At 40.5% G+C, this 25613-nt stretch overlaps 2 protein-coding genes and 2 long non-coding RNA genes across 4 annotated transcripts in view; all 4 read right to left on the reverse strand.

The window, feature by feature from the left end:
* Positions 1-24127, reverse strand: part of LOC144023630 (cystatin-B-like) — a 30302-nt gene extending 6175 nt beyond the window's left edge. The window contains exon 1 of the mRNA XM_077529290.1: positions 24110-24127. Coding sequence (XP_077385416.1) covers positions 24110-24112 — 3 coding nt within the window. The 5' untranslated portion in view covers positions 24113-24127. The remainder of the gene's footprint in view (positions 1-24109) is intronic.
* On the reverse strand, positions 211-24187 carry LOC144023629 (transcription factor 15-like). The gene is made up of 3 exons (XM_077529287.1): positions 24110-24187; positions 2270-2782; positions 211-995 (listed from the first exon to the last, which is right to left on the reverse strand). Exons 2-3 carry the CDS (start codon positions 2735-2737, stop codon positions 930-932), a joined length of 534 nt encoding a protein of 177 aa, XP_077385413.1. The 5' UTR covers positions 2738-2782; positions 24110-24187; the 3' UTR covers positions 211-929.
* On the reverse strand, positions 3947-8438 carry LOC144023981 (uncharacterized). Its single transcript, XR_013284651.1, has 2 exons — positions 4248-8438; positions 3947-4164 (listed from the first exon to the last, which is right to left on the reverse strand). It is a non-coding gene; the product is annotated as an uncharacterized LOC144023981 (long non-coding RNA).
* Positions 14244-14727, reverse strand: LOC144023980 (uncharacterized). Its single transcript, XR_013284650.1, has 2 exons — positions 14439-14727; positions 14244-14287 (listed from the first exon to the last, which is right to left on the reverse strand). It is a non-coding gene; the product is annotated as an uncharacterized LOC144023980 (long non-coding RNA).
* Positions 24188-25613: the final 1426 nt, after the last annotated feature.

The following is a 25613-nucleotide window of genomic DNA, read 5'->3' on the forward strand; positions in this document are numbered from 1 at the left end:
CATGTATAAAATATTTGTGAATCAAACACAACCAAACAAAGACAGCTTGACTCCTTCATTAACATGCTCTATTAATTGAAATCCATTTGGTGAACACTTTCATCTAATACATATATATATATATATATATATATATATATATATATATATATATACATACATATATATATATATATATATATGTGTGTGTATACACGCTGTGATTCAACAAACAACAAACATCACGGCTTGGTGAAACACATTGTAGGCAATGTTAATTCATCTGCAAAATCAGAAAATGGCTGGGAAGAACAAACACTGTATTTTGTTCATGATTATTATTATTATTATTGCTTCTCATTATTTCAGTATTTCTTTGCAGTTAAGTGCATATAAGCAATGCATAGTCCTTCCTGTGTACAAGAGTATTGGACTACTGTTAAAAACACGTCCAGCCCTGAGGATTTTTTTCACCTCAGTCAATTCCCACAAAATTGTCTAACTCTCGAACTCACAACTCTGCTGAATACAATTGCCCACCTTTCATCCAGTATGTGTATGAATCTTCCACAACAAAATACATCTGTTCACACCTTGTAGAATATTAATTATAATTATTATTACATTAATAACAATTATAATTAATCCCATCGTTATTTTTGTCAAAAAGCGATTATAGGGGCAAATTTAACATATTTGACAATAAACATAAACCGATCACCAAATGATGTTGATGCTTTATGTTTCTCACATTAACATTACCTACTCTTGGCATTATGAAGCATTATGCACACTTGAGCCACAACACATCTTGCTTGGTGACACCTCCTCATGGGCAAAAAACAAAACAAAAACAGAACGGTGCCTGTAAAGAGTCTTCAGTGGTGTTGGGTCTTAAGGTATTTCTTCAAAACACCGGGCAATGTTTAGTTCCAATTATGGGATAGTTTTTAATGAGAATGTATTTTTCTCACTGTCCCTTCATGTATTTTCGCATAACATCGTCTGGCTTTTGCCTGTGAACAAAGAAAGAAATGGCAGACAGTCAGATTATTTTACAACTGTTCAGATCATTTCAATGTAATGTATGTCTGCTATCTAAAAAAAAGACATTGGCAGGTTTGAGGTTTGTGTAAAAAAAAAAAATAATAAATAAAAAAGACACTTTTGAACATCTAAATCAGGGGTGTCCAAGCTACGGCCCGGGGGCCATTTTCGGCCCGCCGTCCATTTTTTTAGTGGCCCACGACATATGCTAAAAATGGCATTTGACTCAGTTCAAATAAAATAAAAACAAAAATGTTTGGAGATGGAAAAACACAGGTGCTATATAGGTTATTTTATTTTCTAAAATAACGAAGAAATTAAAATTCAAAAAACAATTTCGTTAACGAAATAAAATAAAAACGAAGATGCTTTTTAAAAAAAAGAAAACTAACTGAAACTACATTTTATGTTTACAAAACTAGAATAAAACTAACTATAATTATAGCATAAATGTCATTCGTTTTAGTCTTTGGTAATTAATTTAATGCATAAGCCTTTGGGGATGATTTTAAATGTGATTTTTAGTAGATTTATTTTGATATAAACCGGAATAATGACGCCGCACCCATGTGTTTAAAAAAAAATAAAAAAATAAAAATAAAATAAACTAACTAACACTGAGACTAACTGACCTGAAACTAACCATTTATTAAAGAACTAAGACTAAAAAAAAACAAACTATCAGAACCACTCCGAAAACTAATTAAAACTAACTAAATTAAAAAAAAAACTCAAAACAAAATAAAAACTAAAATGAAAAATTCCCAAACTATAATAATAACCCTACTGACATATTACAAATACATTGTTTTATATACTGTAACATTTTTGTCAATATGCAAAAGCACAAATGAATTATTTGTACAATTTTTAGGACTAAACACAATTTCTCTTCATAACATGATGTGGCCCTTGCGTCCTTCTGATTTTCTGTATGTGGCCCTCAAATGAAAAAGTTTGGACACCCCTGATCTAAATGGAGAATGTTTATAATAGGTTTCATTCTAATTCCACGTTTAATTTAAAGAATTAATGTAAACTGTCATTTCCCTAAATGTTGCTTCTGTATCAGCACAACTTTGCTGACTATTGAATTGGAAATCGTGTTTGAATGCTTGTTTTGACAGCTTCTCCGCCTATTTGATGTAATTCCCAAAAGTCAATTTCAACATTGGGTGTCGTGTGGATTTACAGTACAGTAAGTGCGCTATGTATTAAAACGGATGTAAATGTGAATAATTACCCCCTTTCGCTGTTTACTGAGGCAGAATGTGCAGATGCTCCGGGGCTGTCTGGAGTTTCCACTGCCTCTCTCCTCCTTGTAAACTGCTCTCAGACACGGCGCGCCGTCCTCCCTCTCATCGCTCACCACGAGCGCATTGGCCAGGTGCGAAATATAGCTGGACGCCAGGCGCAACGTTTCGATTTTGGACAGCTTTCTGTCCACCGGATCCGTGGGAATGAGCGTCCGTAATGCGCTGAAAGCCGTGTTGACGTTTTGCGTCCGGTGTCTCTCTCTGGCGTTGGCGGCGTTCCGCTGCTGGACCACGACGCCGCCCGCGCCCGGCACTGAGCAGCAGCTGTAACCTTGGTCGGTGCTGCTTTCGCTCTCGCTGCGGTTTCCTTCGTCGTCGTCCGACGTCAGGGTCAGGTCAACGGAGAACGAGAAGGGATGAGTGGACATCGGCCTCAGCATAGTGAAAGCCATCATTGGTGCAGATTAGGGGAAGACCGGTCTTTCTTTGTAGTTCAACTGCTGCATATGGACAGGAGCATATAGGCTTACCAGCTAAATGTTTCGTCAGACGCGCCAGTTGTCTGTTGTTTCCAGAGGCTCTATCTTGGAGGGGAGGGGCACTTAGAGGGGCAGGGTCACCATGAAGGAAGGAATAGCTTACATTTTAGCTTTGAGGCTCTGTTCTCAATTAACATAGTAGGCTACTGTATTGTATGTGTAACCACAAGACCCGTCACCAGAAAGAAAGTGCAGGGGGGCATTCTTTTTTTTTTGGGGGGGGGGGGGGGGGGGCACTTAATTAACTTAAATGTAATCAGAATCAGAATAGAATTTAGTGCCATTTAAGAGATTAAATTTCACCTTACAAGGAATTTGTCTCAGTGATTGGTGCATACATGGGGCAGACAAGCATCAAAACGACAACACAACATTTAGGTTGAAAAAGAAAGGGTTAAACATCCCTCCATTCATTTTCTTGACCGCTTCTTCCTCACAAGGGTCGCGGGGGGTGCTGGCGCCTATCTCAGCTGGCTCAGGGAAGTAGGCGGGGTACACCCTGGACTGGTTTCCAGCCAATCGCAGGGCACACAGAGGCGAACAACCATCCACACTCACAAGCGCACCTAGGGACAATTCGGAGCGCCCAATTCACCGGCCATGCATGTCTGTGGAATGTGGGAGGAGACCGGAGTACCCGGAGAAAGCCCACAGGCACGGGGAAACATTCAAACTCCACCCAGGAAGGCCGGAGCCTGGACCCGAACCGGAGTCCTCAGAAGTGGGAGGTGGACGTGCTAACCACTACGCCACCGTGCCACCCAGGGTTAAACTGTAGTATAAAATAAACTAAATACCTCGTTACATTAGCTAACATTTATAAAATGTATAATTAATATATGATTACACAGACAAATATTTATATAGATAATGTAGAATATAAAAGGCAAGGAAACAGTGCAAAAAACCCCAACACGTATTCCATAATAAGAGCATAGTACAGTTACTAACAGGGGGGAAATTATAATGTAGCAAGTTGATTAAATTGCATTTAAAAGTCCTACTGCAGATGTTCTTCAGGTTGAACAGTGGCATCGTGACACTTGCAAAAATGCTCAGAAATATTTTCTGTCAATTAAAAGAGGCAGTTCATTCTAAAATCTAAAGACAAATGGAAAAAAAAGGTGTAGTTCATTTTGCATTTATTCAACTCAAAAGTTCATTGTGTCACGGTTCCGGTGCGGGGTGGGGACCCAAATGCAGAAAAACAGAATGAATGAGTTGGCAGAGTTTTATTACAATAGTGGACGGCCAGAAAGAGGTTGCAGTCCGTTGGGTGCTGGGGGCTGGTTCTGGTTGGCGAAGTTTGTGTCAAGGTCAGGGTCTGCGGGCAGGACGACAGGCTGAAAAGGAGGACGGAAATGCGAGTCAGGAAAGGTAAGCAAAAGTTGATTTCAAGTTTCAAGGTCTAGCTGGATGTACAAACTCATTCAGGAGTTGTGACGATCTGGCGGAGTCAGAGGCTGGCTTAAGTAGGCTGCTGATTAATTGGACACACCTGCTGCTTGACTCCGTTGCACCACACCTGGAAGACACACACACTCAGCGGGCTGGGCCCGCAGGCCTGACAATTTGCAGCAAAACCACTTGTCACTTTTGTTAACAACTATGTCAACTATGAATGACTCTGCCCCAGCACCTTCTATCTGCGATTGGCTAGCAGTTGCCTTCATTATCTTTTTGGATTTAGGGCTGTTTGATATGCACAAAATTTCGTATAATTTTTGACGGACATCTCTATTCTTTGGTCTTTGACTCAGCATGAGACTTCACATCATTTCAATGTGTTATGGTACCGTCTGTATTTTGTGTTATTTTATTTATACTTATTATATTTACTTATTCACTTCCCTACATCTTGTTATATATATTTTTTTAATATTAATGTTATTTGCTTGTATACTTACCTACTTATAATATTTACTATAATTAATTTCATTTTGTGTTATTTTCTTTCACTTGTCTCTACTGCGAGACTGATTTCTATTCCATGCACAGCACTTTGTGTGCAGCAATGGATGTTTTAAAGTGCTTTATAAATAAGGCTGAATTGAGATATGTCAATAATATACAGAAACCATATATGGGTTCAGTGAAAAACTAAGCAAAATATCAGTCCAAAAGTCATCAACATCAAGAAACTTGGCAATAAAAAAAGAGAATTCAACTTACATTTTACTGCAACTTTGCTTTAAGTGATAAATAATTTTAGCCTCCAAAGTTGTTGTTGTTGTGTATGTGTGACTGCGTGGACTCAGGATTCCCAGCGATGTCAACTGTGCCATCCTGGATCGAGGTTTCGCGTTTGGTGGCTCTGAGGACTCGGGTTCGAGTCCAGGCTCCGGCCTTCCTAGGTGGAGTTTGCATGTTCTCCCTGTGCCTGTCCCTGTGGGTCTTCTCCAGGTACTCCGGTCTCCTCCCACATTCCAAAGACATGCATGGCAGGTTAATTGGGTGCTCCGAATTGTCCCTAGGTGTGCTTGTGAGTGTGGATGGTTGTTCGTCTCTGTGTGCCCTGCGATTGGCTGGCAACCAGTTCAGGGTGTACCCCGCCTACTGCCCATAGCCATCTGAGATAGGCTCCAGCACTCCCCGCAACCTTTGTGAGGAGCAAGCGGTTCAGAAAATGGATGGATGGATAAGAGTAATATTACATTGGAAAATTAAACTCAGGTAGAAATTAAAATTGTAGAAAGAGAAAAAAAATACTTGCACAAATATTTGTGTACTGTGAATGATGAGTAAACTAAGAGTGTAGGTGCCATTAAGGAGGTAAATATGCTGCAAAAGTAACTTGTAAAAAAAAAAAATTGTACCTGTAGAAAAAAAGTATACATTTGCATTTGTAAAAGTCGTGATTTGTACCTGGAAAAAAAATTGTACCTGTAAAAAAGCAAATCTGTACTAAAAAATAAAACGTATAGAGAAGGGGGCGGGCTCTGGAGGATTTTAGGGGGCTGAAGCTCAACCTCATTGGTTCAGCGAACAACAGTGGGTTGATCTCAACAGAGCTTACGTTAATATTACACATTAATCACATTAATATGTACAAGGTCCGGAATTCCAAACAAATAGAGTAGCGACACCAGCATATGCGTCATTTTGGAAGAAGAGGACGTCCCAGGTGTGAAAATTTCAACATGTTTCAATATACCAACACAGTGTGGAGCAGCTTAAACGTTGGTTGACATGCAGAGACCTCAAAGTGGGCAGAAAGAAAGCAGTTTTAGTATGAAGGTAAGATTTATTGTACAATCAAATCATAGCTCGTAATCCGGTGCGAGCTAACTCATTTTGTGTTGCTAATTGTCACGAAAACCGAACACATTGAAGTCACGATTTTCATTTCAAGATTTGAAGCCTACACGTTTGGACTGTGACTTTCTCTCCTGAATGTATTTCCTTTGACCTGGGCCATTGTATTGTCATAGCTGAGACAATAGCTTGTCCTGGCACTTCCTCTACTTAATGTCTTCATATACTACCTGCATACTTCAACTGAGATATATTAAACTCGACACCCTTTCATAAGAGGTCCTGATTATATATTTGAAGTTTGTATTTTAAAATCCTATACAGTATCCCCCTACAGTAGCGCTTTTGAATTATTTACTGAATATCGTTTTGTCTACGGTACAATTAAGGACCTTCCCACAAACATGGAGCTGGCCAATGCCCACTCGGTGAGGAATGCATTCTGGAGAAAATGTCAAAAGGGACGCAACAATAGGGACTGATTTGAAATTCTGTATGCGTGCCCAACTAACAGTTGCTAGAAAACTGCAGTTGTTTGCATTCATACTTGAGGTCCAGCAGCCAATTAGAATGGCGTCAAACACGCTGTGATCGTGTCATTATAATTTCAGCATCCAGGTGCACTCATATTGATTGTTGGAGACTTCCATCATGTTCTTCTCTCTCAGGGTCAGACATGAACAGTGGCCTGGTGCACCGGGGTCAACACGTGACTGTATTGGGCCACCCAATGTTCACTAATGCTGGACCGACTGGGCCATTAGTACAAATTTCATAAACAAATGTGATGAAATTGATACATTCTTGCTTTGTTAATATCTAATATTCTATTATTAACATACTATTTAAATTGTTAAATCATCTTTCCATTTTTTACCACCGCTGTTCACGATCAATTGTCCCCATTCAATGTGCATTGTGCACTACGTATTCGCACACAGTTTCACCACTGAGTCGAGTTCTGCTTCCTGACTCTGATAGAGAAGGACGCAACTTATCGCTCTGCGATTTACTCCCTGCGGCGCAGCTGTAACAGCAACTTTTTTGTTTTTACAACATGCCTAGTGGGAAAAGATCGGAAGAAATTGAGGAGCTAAAGACTATTATCCAAAAAATGGAGAAAACCATGGAAAAAATGGACAAAAACATAAAGGAATCTAACCAGAAATTGAAATTTTATCATTTCTGCTGACTCTATATTTTTATTTGATTTTATGCGTCCTAGTTTAGTATGGGGGCGGGAATCTATAAGCTTTATGCTTCTTCCTGCCAGCCCTTTTTCTTTTCGGTTATTGTTTGTCAAAATTGTATGATGTAATGTTTGATTGTCAACAATGTTGTCCGAAAGGAAAAATGAACAAATAAATCAAATCAAATCAAATCATGCTTCATTATTTGGTCCACAGGTAGCCTCTACATATATAATTCTACATTAAACTATACATTTAATTAAAGTGCGCTACACTGTGAAATGTATTTGTTATTGTAACTCGAGTGCGTAACGTGTTTTCACACAACGCATGTTTGAAATTGTTAACATATGTTGATATGTTCAAAGGTGAATAACTGAGGTGAGTTGTTCAAACAAAAAGGTCACATTTGAAATGTGAACTTGACTGAATCTTGTACATTTAAAAGTAGAACCACAGATGCATATTAATGTGCTGCACATACAGTGCCTGAAAGTTCATTTGTTATATATCGAATATTATATGGCCTTTAGTGGAGTAAATCAATACTCCATTATACTACAACTTAAAAAATCCTATTGAGGAACTGTAGTGTTTTCAACAGAGATGTTGGTGACACCAAGCTAAACCACAAATGAAGACCCTGGAGTGGAGTTGCAGCGTTTAATTGTCTTCATAAGCATGTGGTGAAAACTGTAAACACAAAAACACCAAGCCAATCGCCACACTGTAACGTCAACACAAAGAAAACAAGGTGCATCGATCTCATCACAACGATGATTCGATGAAAATAAACATTAATATCCATGCTAGCAAGTACAAAGTATAATGAAATGAAACTTACGGCATTCCTGCCTGACAATTCTACGTGGATGGCGCTGGATAGTGTTTAGGCTCGGCCCATGTGTTGTCTCTGTTCGTGCAAGATGGCGTCCCGGAAGTACGTCATCGAAAACCGGAAGTACGACATCAACAACCGGAAATATGTTAAACGATACTATTTTCCTTCTAACATAAATCAAATTGTTAATTACAATCCAAACAAAAATCCTTTTTATATAACGAACATGAATATATATTTTTAACATTACAATTTAAAGCAATAAACTAATTTACATCAAAAAAGCCGTGGAGGCAACACACTCCCCGCCTGGCCTCTCGAGGCCACTATACTCAAAACATTACACATTCAAGTCCTTTTGCAGAAGAAGAATCACTTCTGTCACTGGTCGGATAAAAGTCTTTAGAGTGCCTTGGTCCCACGCCTTTACCTCAATCTTTCTCACTCGTTTGTCTTTGCTCGGGAATGTGGCGGTGACTCTTGCCAGGGGCCAACTGTTTCTTGTGACCTGCTTATCCTTAAGCAGCACTAGATCATTGACCTGTAGATTTCTGCGAGACTCAGTCCATTTTTGTCTTTGTTGCAATGTGGGCAAATATTCTCGCCTCCAGCGTGTCCAGAACTGATTGGCAAGAGCTTGAACCTGTCTCCACTGCTTGGTATACAGGTCTTTGTCCATGAAGTCTCCAGGTGGGGGTAACAGGCAAGATTTCTGCGTAATGAGCATCGACGGAGATAGGATGAAGGGGTTCTCTGGATCAGACGAAACTGGAAGAAGTGGCCTAGCATTGATAATGGCTGTGATTTCGGCCATGAGTGTACACAGCACTTCATGCGTCAGTTGCACTTTATTTTGGAGGAGCATTGAGTCCAAAATTCTTCGGGCGGTGCCAATCATGCGCTCCCAAGATCCTCCCATATGGGAGGCGTGTGGCGGATTGAATTCCCATCTACAATCCTGGTCGGTTAGGTACTGTTGCATGGAATTATCCTTTCTTAATTCCTTTGAAGCGCCAATGAAATTGGTGCCACGATCAGAAAACAACTGTTTTGCGGGACCTCTTAGTGCAAAGAAACGACGGAGGGCATTTATACAGCTAGATGTGTCTAGAGATTCGATCACCTCAATGTGTACAGCTCTCGAGCTCATACAGGCAAACATGAGGGCCCACCGTTTGCTTTCAGCTTGCCCGCCCCTGGTGCGTCTGGTAGTTATGGACCAAGGCCCGAAGACATCGAGGCCAACGTAGGTAAAGGGAGGACAGGCTTTGAGTCGTTCTGGTGGAAGGTCCGCCATGTACTGTTGTTCTTGTTTACCACGTAATTTGCGGCATGTTACGCAGTTGTGGATTACTGAATTGACTAGTCTTTTGCCACCTAAAATCCAAAGTCCAGCAGATCTAATTGCTCCTTCCGTCAGGTGACGACCTTGGTGCTTCACTTGCTCATGGTAGTGACGAGTGAGCAAGAGAGAAACGTAACTGCCTTTGGGAAGGATGACAGGGCTTTTTTCCAAGTTATCTATTTCTGAGTGTTTGAGTCGACCTCCAACAGAAATTAGACCATTCTGTAAGATTGGGTTGAGTTTTTGTAAGGAGCTTTGTTTTGGCATTGGCTTCCTGGCAGCCATTGCAGAAAGCTCTTTCTCAAAATGAGCCTTTTGTGTCTCTTTGAGGATGAAGTTTTTTGCCTGAGCCATCTCATCGGTTGTTCGAGGTATATGGCATTTGTGCCAGCCGTTGCATTCACTGTTTAGGTTAGTGCCGTTGAAGGATTTTGCCATGTGGATAAGATTTGCAGTTGCTCTGACCAAGGACTTAAATGTTGAAAAGTGCTCAAAACGTTTAGTGATGAGCGGTTGGAGGTATGTGACGTACGATTTAACTTCTGGCTTTATTTCGCAATCTTTTCCTGGTTCAATCAAGTCAAACATTCCACTTACTTGTGTTGTCCTTGTGGGAGGACGGTGGATGAAGACTGGTCCGGTGAACCATGTGGACTTTACCAGTTGAGCTGCTGACAAGGACCTGGATGCATGGTCTGCTGGGTTTTCCTCAGTGCGCACATAGTGCCATTGTTCGGGTTTTGACGATTGATGAATCCGCTGTACTCTGTTGTGGACATATGTGTAGAACCTTTTTGACACGTTACATATATAGCCCAGCACTACCTTACTGTCTGTATAGAAATGCACTGCATCAAAACGCAAGTCCATCTCTTCCTTGATGAGATCAGCCATTTCTACTGCCAAGACTGCAGCACATAATTCGAGCCTTGGTATTGTCGGCCCTGACAGGGGAGCAAGCTTGGCTTTTCCCATTATGAATCCGACTTGTACTTCGCCATTTGTCTGTACTGCTTTTAAATAAGCTACAGCTCCTATCGCCTTAGTTGAAGCATCTGCAAATAGATAAAGTTCTCTGCGGGTTGCTGTACTGAGTGAGGTGCATGTGAAAGCTCTAGGGACATGCAATTCCTTCAAGTCCTGAAGAGAATTTCTCCATGTCTCCCACTTGCTTTGTTTGACCTCTGGGAGTGGTGTGTCCCAATCTGAACATTCCGCAGTGAGCTCTCTGAGGAGAGCTCGTCCTTGAATCGTGAATGGTGCTAATAGACCAAGTGGATCAAAAATACTGTTGACAGTCGATAGTACACCCCGTCGAGTGAACGGTTTGGTTGTAGTAGTAACTGAGTAAGTGAATGTGTCTGTCTTTGTCTCCCAAATGAGGCCAAGACTTCGCTGTGATTGCATTTCGTCATCATCTAAATTCAAGTCCTTTGCAGATGGTGCACAATCTTCGGGACTAAAGGCTTGCATGACTTCAGGTGAGTTAGAAGCGAATTTGTGCAAGCGCAGGTTGGATTCAGCAAGTGAAGCTTGAGTTCTTCGAAGCAAGTCTATCGCCTCTGCTGGGGAGGATACAGAGATCAAGCCATCATCAACATAAAAGTGCCTCCACACGAAATTGACAGTGTCGGCACCATGGTCCTTTGCTCCTGCGCAGATGGCCTTGCGTAGTCCGTAAACAGCTACGGCTGGAGATGGCGAGTTGCCAAATACATGGACTTTCATTCGATAATCGATTACTTCCTTATTCACGTCATTGTCCTTGTGCCACAGAAAGCGAAGGAAGTTGCGGTGGTCTTCTTGAACCCTAAAACAGTGAAACATTTGCTGTATATCGGCCATTACAGCAATGTTCCCTTTCCGAAAGCGGAGCAATACCCCAATCAGCGTATTATTCAAGTCGGGGCCTGTAAGGAGAACATTGTTGAGCGAGACACCGGCAAACTGGGCACTTGAATCGAAAACAACCCTGATTTGATTCTTTTTTTGTGGGTGATACACTCCAAATGTGGGTAGATACCAGCACTCTTCCCCTTCGTTTAGTGAAGGTGCTATTTCAGCATGGTCATTGGAGAAGATCTTTTCCATGAATGTCACATATTGTTTCTGCATTTCAGGTTTCCTGCTTAAGTTACGTCTTAGGGATGAGAATCTACCGATGGCCTGTTCCTTGTTGTTTGGCAGTTGCCGGCGAGGATTTTTAAAAGGAAGTGGGGCGACCCAGCTGTTATCTTCATCTCTGCACATAGCATCGTCCATGATTTTTAGGAAGAGTGTGTCCTGAATTGAGAGAGCTGGTTTGTTGTCATTTTCCGTCCTGTTGAACACTGTTTGTCCTAGCGTCTGTTCAGGTGCCGTTCTTGACCTGTTTGTGTGGTGTGTTTCCTTCAGTTGAACAAGACTGTTGCATGGTTCAAAAATAGTAGGGCGACCATTTTCCAGTACAACTGTTTTGAAAGAACTAACTGTTGGCTTGTGCAGTTTACCTAAGCACACCTCTCCGACGACGACCCAGCCTAAATCTAAGCGTTGGGCGAATGGCGCATTGTGAGGGCCATTAATTCTCTGCCTGACCTTATGTGCCTGTAAAATGTCACGTCCTAATAGCAGAAGTATTTCGGCGTTAGGGTCAAGTTCTGGGATGTACTTTGCTATGGACTGGAGGTGTGGCTGGTGTAGCACTGCACCCGGAGTTGGAATTTCACTCCTGTTGTTGGGAATGTCTTGACACTCAATGAGCGGTGGTAAAGGGACAACTACTGACCCATCCAGTGACTCAATTTGAAAACCTTCCGCCATTTTGCCCCACGTTTCAACAATACCAGAGCATGTTTTAAGGTTGTAAGACAACGGCTCGTTTTTAATGTTGAAAATTTCGAAAAACTCTGTTCTGGCTAAGGAACGGTTACTCTGTTCATCTAATATCACGTAAGCTTTGATAGCCTTGTTCTTGTGACCTTTGGGGTACACCCGTGCGAGACATATTTTGGAACATGAACGACCTAGCTGGCCTAGACCGCACACGTCTGTGCAGCTTGTTGTGACGTCCACTACCTTTTCTTCCTCCCCGCCATTCTCTTGAGCCAGTGGAGGAGCCTCGTTAGTCTGTGATGAAGGACCATAGTGCATGGCTGTGACATGACTGGTACGATTACATTCAGAGCACTTTACTGTAGACTGACAGTCCTTTGCAAGATGAGTGTCTGAAGCGCAGCATTTAAAGCATATTCCTCTCTCTTTAAGGAAGGCTTTTCTCTCCTCATGTGGTTTTTTCCTAAATGTTCTGCAATTTTCGAGTCGATGAGGCTTATTATGCAGTGGGCAGTTCTTGTCAAGGTCTTTAAGGGGTGAAATATCGGTTTTGTGTACAGCAATCTGTTTACTACTCTTAAAGTTCCACTTTTCTGATTTGAGCTGTATTTGGCTGTTATGTTGGTTAAAACTGGGATCATTGCGCTTTTTTGCCTCTTTGCATATGAATTTGCAAAAATATTCAAAAGGTGGGAAGCAGCCTTGATTTTCCTCTTTATACTGAGAGCCGTGGGACATCCACCTTTCTTGAAGTCCATATGGGAGTTTGTCTACTACTGGTCCAATTCCACGAGATGTATCTAGAAATAGCAGACCAGGGAGGTATCCATCTTCCTTGGCACCTTGAATCTCTTGCAGCAGGTCTCCTAGCTCACGCAACATGACGTTGTCTTTGGCTGTTATTTTTGGAAAACTGTCTAATCGGTTGAAAAGTGACTTTTCAATTATCTCGGGTGCTGCGTAACATTCATTCAGTCTCTCCCATGCTTTACGCAAAGCGAACAAGGGGTTGTTAACGTATACTGAACGAATGCGTTTCACCTGTTCGCTTGACTCTTTCCCTAACCATTTTGTCATCAGATCTAGCAGCTGAGTAGGACTCAGTTGAACTTCAGCTGTTGCACCAGTAAATGAAGAGTACCATGCTCTGTAATTCTCTGGTCTATCGTCGAACTGATAAAGGCCTGAAGTTATCAGATCACGCCGCGCCATATACTGGGCAAATGGCTCATCTCGCTGTGAGATGCTGGCTGGGGTGGGACATTGTGGCGTAAATGGTGTGCTGAATGGGTTGAGAGAGTAATTTGTTTCGTCTAATTTGCGTTTTGTTTCGCCTCTATCATGTTTGGATATGTTGTGATTAGTTAGAGCAGTAACAATGTCCTTTGTAAGCTTTGGTTCGGAGCTGACTGGAGGGAGCTCTAAATTGTCTTCATCGGCCTGATGCCATGTCACAAATGTGGTGGGTGAGCTTACTCGTTGGCGAGAGGAAGATGGTAAATCTTGAAGGCGTGGAGACTGTTCATTGTCTATTTGGGATTGCACGTATTCACTTGTGCGTTTAATTTTTTCTTTTTCTGCTAGTGATTGTCTGCTTTCGGAGTCTTCTTGGATTGCTTCCGCTTCCTCAAGCACTTTTGATTCAGCTACGGCAGCATCAGCTTCCTTATGTAGTGTCAACACTTCTAATTCTGCATCGAGTTTGGCCTTTTCCAACTCACTTCGTGCCTTTTCCACCTTCAACTGTGCTTCTTTGGTTGCATACGACGCTCTCACCTTAGCAGCCTCCGCTTTGGCTCGAGCCTGGGCAGCGCTTACCACTGATGCAGATGAGTGGCCTGTCCTGGAACTGCGAACGGACCTGTTACTGAAAGCCATTTTGACCACGAAGAATCATCGAATGATGCCTTTTCACTGTAGTGTTTTCAACAGAGATGTTGGTGACACCAAGCTAAACCACAAATGAAGACCCTGGAGTGGAGTTGCAGCGTTTAATTGTCTTCATAAGCATGTGGTGAAAACTGTAAACACAAAAACACCAAGCCAATCGCCACACTGTAACGTCAACACAAAGAAAACAAGGTGCATCGATCTCATCACAACGATGATTCGATGAAAATAAACATTAATATCCATGCTAGCAAGTACAAAGTATAATGAAATGAAACTTACGGCATTCCTGCCTGACAATTCTACGTGGATGGCGCTGGATAGTGTTTAGGCTCGGCCCATGTGTTGTCTCTGTTCGTGCAAGATGGCGTCCCGGAAGTACGTCATCGAAAACCGGAAGTACGACATCAACAACCGGAAATATGTTAAACGATACTATTTTCCTTCTAACATAAATCAAATTGTTAATTACAATCCAAACAAAAATCCTTTTTATATAACGAACATGAATATATATTTTTAACATTACAATTTAAAGCAATAAACTAATTTACATCAAAAAAGCCGTGGAGGCAACACAGGAACCTTAATCTAAACAAAGGTGGCGACTTGGTGGAAGAAAACACCAATGGAACATTCACCTGAGTGGCAAGAACTCATATGTAAAAATTTACAAGTTATGGTCAATTTGCTTCATTTGCTTAAACATACATTGCTATATGCAAGTAACTTATCATATCATGGTGAACTTTCAACAAATACCTCGTTTTTTTTTTTTGTTTTTTTGTTTTTTTACAGTGTATAAATAGCATGGCATGAAAAGTTGAGATGTGTCACGACACATTTCATGAAACAATTTGCGACTGTGGGAAACGAAAGCAAAATAGATTCAGTGTGGACATCTGCATTTAAATTAAGAGAAGTTAAAATGGCTTGCTTGTTAATGTATTCTTGGGTTTGTTGGTTGTCTTTTATTTTTCCATCTGGGCACATCCGGATATACTCTATTTGTTAAGTATTTTGCAGTGCTATAAATATGCTAAATTAAACAAAAGTAGTGACATTTTAATGAGATGTAGAGTGTGGAAATATAGATGACCCCGGATTAGCTCGCGTCATCAGAGAGTCAATGTGACCTGTGGATTTTTCGTTTTGTCTAATGGGTTAAGTGCTGAGGGTAAACAAACACTCAACAGATGCGAAAGGTCATGAAGCCTGAACTTTCTCTGTGGAAACGGAGCAAATGGCTTCCAGACTGACTCGTGCGATAGGAGGGAGGGTGGTCCTGAGTGGCGGAGGAGCCATCAAAGAACCTGTTTTTACAAATGCCACATCTCAACACAGGCGGCCCCTGGCCTCCAGCTCAGCTGCACTAACAACTGTGACCTATGCACAACCTGGCTCTGCTCATAAAGCAGGACACCGTTGGTGTTTTAACACATTCAGCCTGCCAGCAACGCGACCCAACTGCACTTTCGCTCCCTCGGTGCCTCCGTCACATCACAGTTTGCAATTGTAAATACTTCGTCCCGATTTCGCCCCCAAACGCGCGCGCACACACACATCCTCACGGTGATATCTTTGTGGGGACATCTCATTGATTTCCCTAACCCTTCCCCTAACACCAACTATCAAAAATTATTGCCTACCCCCATTCCTTACCCTAACGTCAACCATAACCCAATTCAAGCCTAAACTGTAAAACCAAGGGGTATATTCACTAAGAATGCGCTGCGTCCGGTAATAGCGCGAAATATAGCACCACAACTGCACCCAGTTACCCACCTATTCACTAAGGATATTGCTCTAATCCAGTGCTTCTCAAATAGTGGGGCGGGCCCCCCCGGGGGGCGCGAGGCTTCGTCAAAGGTAGCGTGTTTGACCTCGGGGAACATGCTTTTTTATTTTGATTTTTTTTTTTTTTTTTTTTTTTACTGTCTTAGAATAAAGTGCAATTGCACCTCCACTACATTAGGGGGCAGTGGTGCTCTCATTGGCAGAGTATGCGCAGGGAGCGTTCTCTCGGTGGCGTAGGGGTTTTGTTTGCACTGAGCATGCATGCCTTGCACACAGCACAGAGTATGAGTATGAAGTGTAGGCACGAAGTGTAGCAGACCCTCAAGTGACACCATGAAAAAAATATTTAACACTTGTGAGAACGATGACATTATCAGAAAGCGAGGTTGGACCAAGAGTAGTGTTTTAAGTGGCCCGGAACGCACCGGTACGAAGCTCCGGCACGTCTAAAAATCTCACTTGAGCGTTCCGGTACTTCTCAATGTGCAAAGAACGTACTGTCAGTCTGTCAGCGTTCCGGTACGCTTGACGAGACATATTTTGATCCCAAAATGCTGATCCGCTGAGGGCCGTTCGTCCACTGACTAACATATAATATAGAATTCCGTGCGCTCATCACCAAGCGCATGATTACTCCAGTTGTGAGATATTATATATATATATATATATATATATATATATATATATATATGTGCTGTATGAGAGAAGTGTGATTGCGCCATTCAACGTGATGCTAGCCTAGCCCGGTGTTTTGTTTTTGTTTTTTTTTCCCCCTAGCCCGATGCTAGCCGACCCCAAAGCGTGTGTACAACCATAATTCTTGAGTTAAGAAAATCGCTACTGTGCTGTCCTGGCTTAAAGCTTAAAAAAAATAAAATAAAATAAAAAATAAATTAATTAATAAAAAAAAAAAAATGATTTTCAGACTCTGCAGTGGATTTGCAGGCTGACAGCACAGACATACAAAAAAAATTAAAAATAAATAGCATGGATTACTCATGCCAAACAAGAAGCTAATTTTTTCTCCTCTATGGCAAACAAAAATAACAGTGCGTGGGGTATGGTTGTACCAATAAGTATAAAATAAGTGTAGAAGAAACTCGAAATGCAGATTTCCTCAGTAATAATGTGAATATAAAATTTCTTTCACAAGATAGTTTTCCAACTGCTACTCCAAGCAAGTCTGCATCATCATGTTGTCAGAACGATCAAGAGTAAAATGAAAGCAACACTGTGAAATAGAAACCTAACTTCTGCAAGTCACCATTCACGATACTGAGATGATATACTCTGAATGGTTGATGCAGACAATGAAGTTGCTAGGCTCTCATTATCCCACACAGGAATCCTGGCGTAAAACACTCACAGATAAGTGTTTTCAGTGAAAAAAACACCACAATTTGTTAGTAGCAACCTAATTACTGAGCATGAGTATCCAGAATATTACACGTGACTGATACTTTTGAAAACACAGGACAATACAACATTGTACTGTAAATTTCAACTGATTGGCAAATTTGTGGGCATGTGATTATGTAATTTCACTCACCACGGTGCTGGTTATATTAAATTAAAGTCTGTGTGCGCATCAACCTGACAGTCCTGAATATTCTCCCTTTCATTTTATACCTACACAGTGGTATTAAATAATATTTAATATTAAAATTTACAATAAAAATACCCCCAAATTTTCTGCTCGGGTGCTCACATTTTTCTCAGTCCAGCATGCCCACTCTAAAAGATCACCATATATATATATAAATTAGGAGTGTACCGGGACTTTTTTTTTCCACTTAAAACACTGCTTACAGGTTATTCTGCTGCATAAAAGGAGTCTATGTTGTTGTCACTTCTGTAAACTAAGGAAGGGCCCCTTGTTTACACCAAGGGGCCACTATCTTGAGCAAGCAGGTGCTTCTTGATCCTGGAGTCCTCAACTGTTGAACAAGTGTGTCATCTCCCATGGGACCCCCAAACCGACAGAACATCAAGTAATCCAGGAAGTTGACTCACACGCGACGATTCATTTAGTGAAACCCACTCTGCAGTTTTTGAATGTCCACCGGGCGTGCTTTTGGTGCTTCTCCAGCCTCTGTTTGCTTCCTCCAAAGTCACCTGGGATGTCTGAGCGAAGGCTTTTGCTGATAAAGAATTTATCGCATTCATCCAATCTTAAAGTTGGTAATAAATCTTTGTCCGACACATTGTTGCAGACGTGCTTGATGTCTGATAAAGCAGGCTATAAAAAGGCCATCCGCTGCCCGTTATGGACACGACAGTCATATCCTCTTTGTTAATTGGCAAACACCCAAAGAAGTGATCAACTCCTTTGTCTGTGCACACTGTTAGGGCATGAAGGGGTGAAGTCAAAGTGATTTTTCATTTTGTTATGTTGTCCCACGCTAGAAAATGCATCCATATTGTTGGAAGATGTCACTTCAGCTACAGAAAGAAACATTTCAAGGAACAAATCGCTGGTGTTGGGTGAAAACAGCATGAACGGGCTTATGCCACACCATCGCAATTTTATTCAAGTCTAGACTTTGACTAGGCCACTCCAAAATATTTTTTTTTAAAAAGAAAAGAAAAAAAAAAAAGTCCCAGACATTCTCCTTAAGTATTTTCTGGTACAGGGCAGCATCATGGTTCCATCAATCACACCATGTAATTCAGGTCCTGAACTAGAAAAGCATCCGTCGACCATCACATTCATGACCGCCATGTTTGACTGTTGCTCTTTTTCTCAAATTCTGTCTTACATTTGCATTTATAGTAGGGGTGTTAAAAATAATCGATTCGGCAATATATCGCGATACTACAGAATGCCATTCTTGAATCGATTCAATAGGCAGCCGAATCGATTTTTTAACATCCATTTTTGATGGAAAAATATTCCACAAAACATCCAACTTTCACACCTTAAGCATGGAAGAATGTTATATTAATGGAACATTAAGCCTTAATATTTTATTTCAATGCTGTTCCAACATGAAAAAAGGTTACAACCTATTTGTTACATACAGTGGCTCACAGTTATAAAACTGAAGTTTCAGATCAATAAATACATTTTCATACAAATCTTACAGTGTACATGTGCAAGTTTACTGAATGGTATGTTCTAAATTTGAGTAAAAAAATCACAACTATCAACTTGTAAATTCATATCGGGATTAATCGGTATCGAATCGAATCGTGATCTTTGAATCGTGATACGGATCGAATCGTCAGGTACGATGCAATTCACACCCCTAATTTATAGCTTGCCAAAAAATGTCATTAGTCACAGTTAATTCATGATTTAAGGGGGCAATTTTTCATATATTTACTTGGGCTTTGTCTGATATCTACTTTTGTTTGATGATCTTAAACAATAAAGTGGAAAACATACCAAAAAAAAAAAAAACCTAAGAATTTGAGAAAGGGGAAAATACTTTTTCATATTGTACCAAAACGATTTACCAGGGGTGTCCAAACTTTTTCATTTGAGGGCCACATATAGAAAATCAGATGGATGCAAGGGCCACATAATGTTATGAAGAGAAATTGTGTTTGGTCCTAAAAATTGTACAAATAATTTGTGCTTTTGCATATTAAGAAAAATGCTACAGTATATAAACCAATTTATTTGTACTATGACAGTAGGGTTATTCTAGTTTTGGAATTTTTCATTTTAGTTAGTTTTTCTTATTTTTCAGGGTGGTTCTGTTAGTTTTTATTAGTTCTTTAAAAATGCTTAGTTTTAGTTTGCTAATTTCAGTATTAGTATTTTTTTTTTTTTTTTTTTAATGTATTACTTGTACACAATATTTAGTTTAAAAAACAGCATGGGAGCAACGTCATCTTAAGGTGCTTTTCTATTGGCTGCTGCTAGATGACGTCACTTCTGTGTGTCATACTTTCAAACGTCATTATTCCGGTTTATATCAAAATAAATTACTAAAAAAAATAAAATAAATTAGAATCATCCCTGTAGCTGCACTTGACCTCAATGAGAAGACATGGCGGAGTTTCATACGGGTGTTTTATTTTCCGACACCGTGAAAACTATGAAACAGAAATAGAAAAGCAAAAAAAAAAAGCAAAGGGTCAATATCACATTTTCAACAAAAACCTACATAATTAACTACACAAACTTTAATAATACATCATATAAGCAATTTCCAAAATATAAAACATACATTTAATCTAATATTAAAACAGCCATCACAATCAATCCTTTTACAAATAATTCAAGACAAAATAACGCACCTCGTTCCATAAACCAAGGGTGCTAAAACAGTTGAAACAATCACTTCAGGGGAATCCACATCCTACACAAATAAACAATATGTGAACAGATAAATAAAAAACAATAGTCATAATAAAATAGCCATGGAAACTGTCGAAGCAAACTTACATGCAGAAATAATCAGGACGCGAACAACAGCACCACACGGAGCAGCATGTTTAACGTGCCAAACAACGAGAGTGAAGCCGCAGGTGAAACCTTTTAACCTTAATTACCGCCTCACCCCATGCTGACGATACACAACTGCCACCTAGTGGCAATTTCTCACAATTCTTTTACAAAGGCTCATGCATTAAATTAATTACCAAACACTAAAACGAAGGACATGTTTGCTATCATTACAGTTAGTTTTGTGAACATAAAATTCAGTTTCAGTTATTTTGTTTTTTAAAAAGCATTTTTGTTTATTTTATTTCGGTAACAATATTATTTGAATTTTAGTTTTATTTATTTTTTTTAAATTAGTTTTAGTGAACTAAAATAACCTTTAATAGCACCTGTTTTTCGATACCCTCCCTTCTTACTCTGACCATCTCCAAACATTTTTTGTTTTGTTCACTTTTTATTTTATTTATTTTATTTTTTTAACTGAGTCAAATGCCATTTTTAGCATATGTCGCGGGCCACTGAAAAATGGACTGCAGGCCGCAAACGCCCCCCGGGCCGTAGTTTGGATACCCCTGCTTTAGAGTAACTATTCCCAACTTACAACTAACTTACTTAAACAGTACATGTAGGTGCACATTTATACTATATAGATGTAGGTTACTGTAAGTCTTCAGTGTTGACCATTGTGTCAAAAATAGCTGCATCCAGTCTGAGGTCTATTGAGACACATACTTCTTATTTCCCATGAGGCATCAGGGGCTGAGGTCACTCGGCTTTTGGTATAGGGCTTGGTCTGGGCCAGCAAGCTCAGTTCTCATGACTCCTGACCCAACATGTTTCATGTGGTCATGCTGCAGCAGTTTCCAGACGTGGCTGAATGGAAGGTGATGCTCATATAAACTGCAGTGAAGTTGAATTTCTTCGTGTTTCATCAAAAGTGGCGCAACGATCCTGACTCCACCACTTGCCAAGCCAGCATTGAGCAATTGAACGTTTGCTAAGTGCTCCCTCTGCTGGCAGGTTGGAGGAACGAAATACAGAAACCGGCTGTAAATACAAGAGTAAATATGTGTCAGGAGTCCACACCCACCAAGCGATGTTAGAGGAGGGGGCCATCAGTCCAAAAGCAGGATCAGAGGAAAAAGAAACATTACATTTATGTAATTCTCTCATTCATGCTTTGTTCCGCAATCTTCTTTGCCATGATCACAATAATCGCTATGATATGACTTTATGTGAAATGGTTGAAAAGTAAACTATTGTGTGCTTTTCCCTTTCAGTGTCAACCAATAGCCCTTTTTTTTTTAGGCATTTGGTCCACATTATCAATTCATTAGAAAATTAAGTAGACAAAAAAAAACAGTGTTTATTTGTAACTGTTGGCGCAGCCATGCCACAGGCCTTGGAAATGCCGGTAGACTGAGGAAAACACAAGACAGCAGCAGTTTGTGTTCGGTCTGCATGCCACTCACTTGATGGCACAGCCATTTATTGAAATGGACACAGGTGTGTAACCCCGCCCACACCCAGCAGTAGACTATGTCAATCAAGAACACCTGACAATCCAACCCCACTTATTCTTAAATTGACATGGCTACAAAACAATGTATCATATCCTTCAAAACACACAATCCAATATTCTATCAATACAAACAAACTGGCAATTCATTCACGATATTTCTTTGAATCAGCAAGTTCACCCTCATTATCAAATTTCATTTCACATGGTGTTAATCTTGCTTTGCAGTGAGTCATGTCAAATCTTTCCAAAATCTTGGTTATGAATCTTTTCTGATCCATTTTTACTTGCCCCCGTTTCTGGGTAAAATCTATGCCAAGGAAATGTGTCAACTTCCCAAGATCTTTAATTTTGCTTTCAACATTTCCTTCACACTTTGAAGTATTTGACAATCACTCGCTGCAAGAATAATGTCATCAACCCAAATAATCAGGATGATATTTTCATTGTCCGATTCTTTACTGTAAACACAATAGTCTGCTGTATTTTGAACAAAGTCATTTTCAATTAGACAGTCAAGAAGCATTTTATTTCAATTCCGTCCTGACTGTTTCAGACCATACAATGACTTATTGAGTCTACACACCAATTTCTTTCCTGTTTTTGACTTCACCTCAAACCCTTCAGGCTGCTCCATATAAATTTCACAATCTATAGGGGCATGCAAATATGAAGTTTTAACATCCATCTGATGGAGCTCCAAGTCGTACTGAGCTGCAAGTTGCATTAGCACACGGACTGAGGTCATATCAGGAGTAGGTGAGAACGTTTCATTATAATCAATACCAGCCACTTGACTATAACCTTTTGCCACATACCTAGCCTCGTAAATTGTCTCAACTGGGTTGTCTTTAATGGCAAAAACTCATCTTCCCCCCACTGCATGTTTACCTTCAGGTAAAGCTGTTAATGTAAAGGTGTCATTTTCTGTTAAAGAATCAATTTCTTCTTTCATGGCTTTAACCCACTGCTCTGATTTTGAAGAGCTCAAAGCCTCCTGTACTGTCAATGGAACATCACAAGTTACACGATAACAATAATCAACATTTATTAACCCTTCATCTTCAGTTTTTACTTCGTATTCATAATCAGTATAATACTGCAGGGGTCTTCTTTCTCTCTTTGGATAGCGAGGACTTCGGTTTCTCTCATCACTTTTTAGATCACTATTGGACTCACAACTCGCTTTTTACTTTTTGTGGAATTACATTGGACAAATCAAGTTTCAGTTGCTGAAGGTCAGCTCTCATTTTGTGTTGGAAATAGTCATGCAAATCATCTGTCTGAGTATCACATTCATTTGTATTCTTTGTGACAAACTTCACTAGCCTGTTTTTCATTACTTTACCCATATTTGGATAATAGATTAAAAATGCAGGACTGTTTTTATCATAGCCAACAAATCTTCCTTTTTCACAGCGCGTGTCTAACTTTTTCTTATCATATTTGTAGGGAAAACACTCTGTACCAAATGCTCTCATTTTGGACAAATCGGGTTTCTTCCCAGTTAATATGAAATATGGGGTTTGTTGAAGACGTCTATTCAAGCATCGATTTCTAATTATAGCAGCAGTTTGTACTGCATATGTCCACAACTCTTTTGGTAGTCCGCTCTCAACATACATCTTGCCATTTCAAACAGAGTCCTCCATGCTCTTTCTGCAGTCCCATTCTGATGGGGTGAGTAAGGAGCTGAGGTTTCATGTTTGATAGAGTTTCGATTGAGCAGAGATTGAAACAAAGAAGATGTAAATTCTGTTCCATTATCTGATCTCATACATTTTATTTTCCCATAAGGAGCAACATCTGCTATAGATTTTTCCGTAGCTTTAACTGTGTCACTCTTGGTTTTGAGGAAATAAGTGAACATAGCTCCCGAGTAGTCATCTGTAAATGCTAGAGCAAATAGAAAATCTTTTCCAGCTGGTTCTATAGGTCCAGCTAAGTCTGCATGAACAAGTTCCAAAATGTTTTTAGCTTTTTCATCAGGGGCAGTGTTTCTGCTCGGTGCAAATTTACCTTTGATGCACACTTCACATTTCAAATTACATTTCTGACTTTTCCCTTCAATTTTCATACCTTTTGTGACACTTTCCAGCTTTAACACGTCACCATAATTATAGTGACCCAATATTTCATGCCATGTCTGGACATCATAACACACATTGCACTCATCAATATTATTTTGAATGGTACTCAAATAATATACTCTGTCATTTGTATTTATGTCAAAAATCATACCATCTTTATGGATGAGTCGATTTTGTCCCTCCTTAAAGATGACTGAATGTGGCGCTGAAGCTTGGATCAAACTCCTCAAATTTTTCGATGTCGGTGATGATGTGCATCGTCGCTCCGGAGTCGACCATGAGGCCCTTCGCATTTACCGTGCTGACAGGCTCGTGCACCTTAAATGCGAACGTGTGGTCCTCCTTGTCCACCGCTTGCGTCGCTTCATCCCGCTTTCTCCGCCGACATTGTGCGTCCTTATGCGTAGCATTCTTGCAGAGGCTGCACCATTGTCTTTGCTCTCTGTGCTCTCCAGTCGATGCGCACTCCGCGGCTTTGTGGCCTTTTTGTCCACATTTAAAGCAGGTGATCTTTGCAGCCCAATTGTCTCTTCCTTTAACCTTCATCACGCTGTCCTCGCCTGAGCTCGAAGCACTAAACTTCTCCGTGCTTTCATAGCTTCTCAATTTTGTTTTAAATTCGGCGAAGGTTATCTTTTCGTCACTCTGCGTAACATGAACAGAGAACCGTTTAAACGTGTCAGGCAGGCCCTTTAAAACCATTGCGGTCAGCAAGCTGTCACTCAGAGTCTCTCCTGCGTTACGCAACGCTGTAATGGCAGTCTCCGTGCGAATAATGTAGTCCGTGACACTTTCGTTCACGCCTTTTTGAAGAGATGTCAGTTCAGTGTACAAACTAATTACGCGCGGCTTTCCTTTACCTGCGTAATGGTCGCGCAGGATCTGCAGCGCTTTTCTGCCATCATCCGCGGCGTCCCTCATCAAAACTACAAACTTTTGTCGTCCAACAGCTGGATTAGAACTGCGTACGCCTCTTCATTTTTACTGGCGTCTTCATCTGCATCGGGAGGTTCACTCAAGATCGTGTTCTTGAGATCGAGCAGACGCAAATGTGCCAGGAACTTTGTTTCCAAAAGTTCATAATTCTTTTCATCTCCGTCGAAACATAAACGATTCCATCGGCTTCCAAAAGCTTTCCCGTATAGTACTGGGCCCATAACCTGTTGGCGCAGCCATGCCACAGGACTTGGAAATGCCGGTAGACGGAGGAAAACACAAGACAGCAGCAGTTTGCGTTCGGCCTGCATGCCACTCACTTAATGAGTGCACAGCCATTTATTGAAATGGACACAGGTGTGTAACCCCGCCCACACCCAGCAGTAGACTATGTCAATCAAGAACACCTGACAACAGTAACGTTTTCGATTTATTATGTCTGCCGTGTATGATTAAACATATCATCATCATTGCGCTCTCTTTTTTTTATGTGCGTGTGCGTGCGTGAGTGCGGGTGTTTCTTTGTGTTTACAGCTGCTGTCAAAAAAGTGCCGATGGAAGGCTACAGAAGAAGAAATGTATAATACCATGGCTGACCATCTGAAATGCACAGTCTGGGGTGCAGCCACTACACCAAAAATAAAGAAATAATAATAATAATAAATAAATATATATATATATATGGTTTTAGTAATTTCAATTTCCAACTGTTTTAATGT

Source organism: Festucalex cinctus, chromosome 8 (genome assembly GCF_051991245.1).
Source record: "Festucalex cinctus isolate MCC-2025b chromosome 8, RoL_Fcin_1.0, whole genome shotgun sequence".
Classification (NCBI taxonomy): Eukaryota; Metazoa; Chordata; class Actinopteri; order Syngnathiformes; family Syngnathidae; genus Festucalex; species Festucalex cinctus.

Coding starts and splice junctions, on each gene's coding strand:
- LOC144023629 (XM_077529287.1), bottom strand. CDS start 2,737: ATGATGGCTTTCACTATGCTGAGGCCGATGTCCACTCATCCCTTCTCG. Junction 996..2,269: donor TCAGTAAACAGCGAAAGGGG/GTAATTATTCAC, acceptor CTTTGTTCACAG/GCAAAAGCCAGACGATGTTA.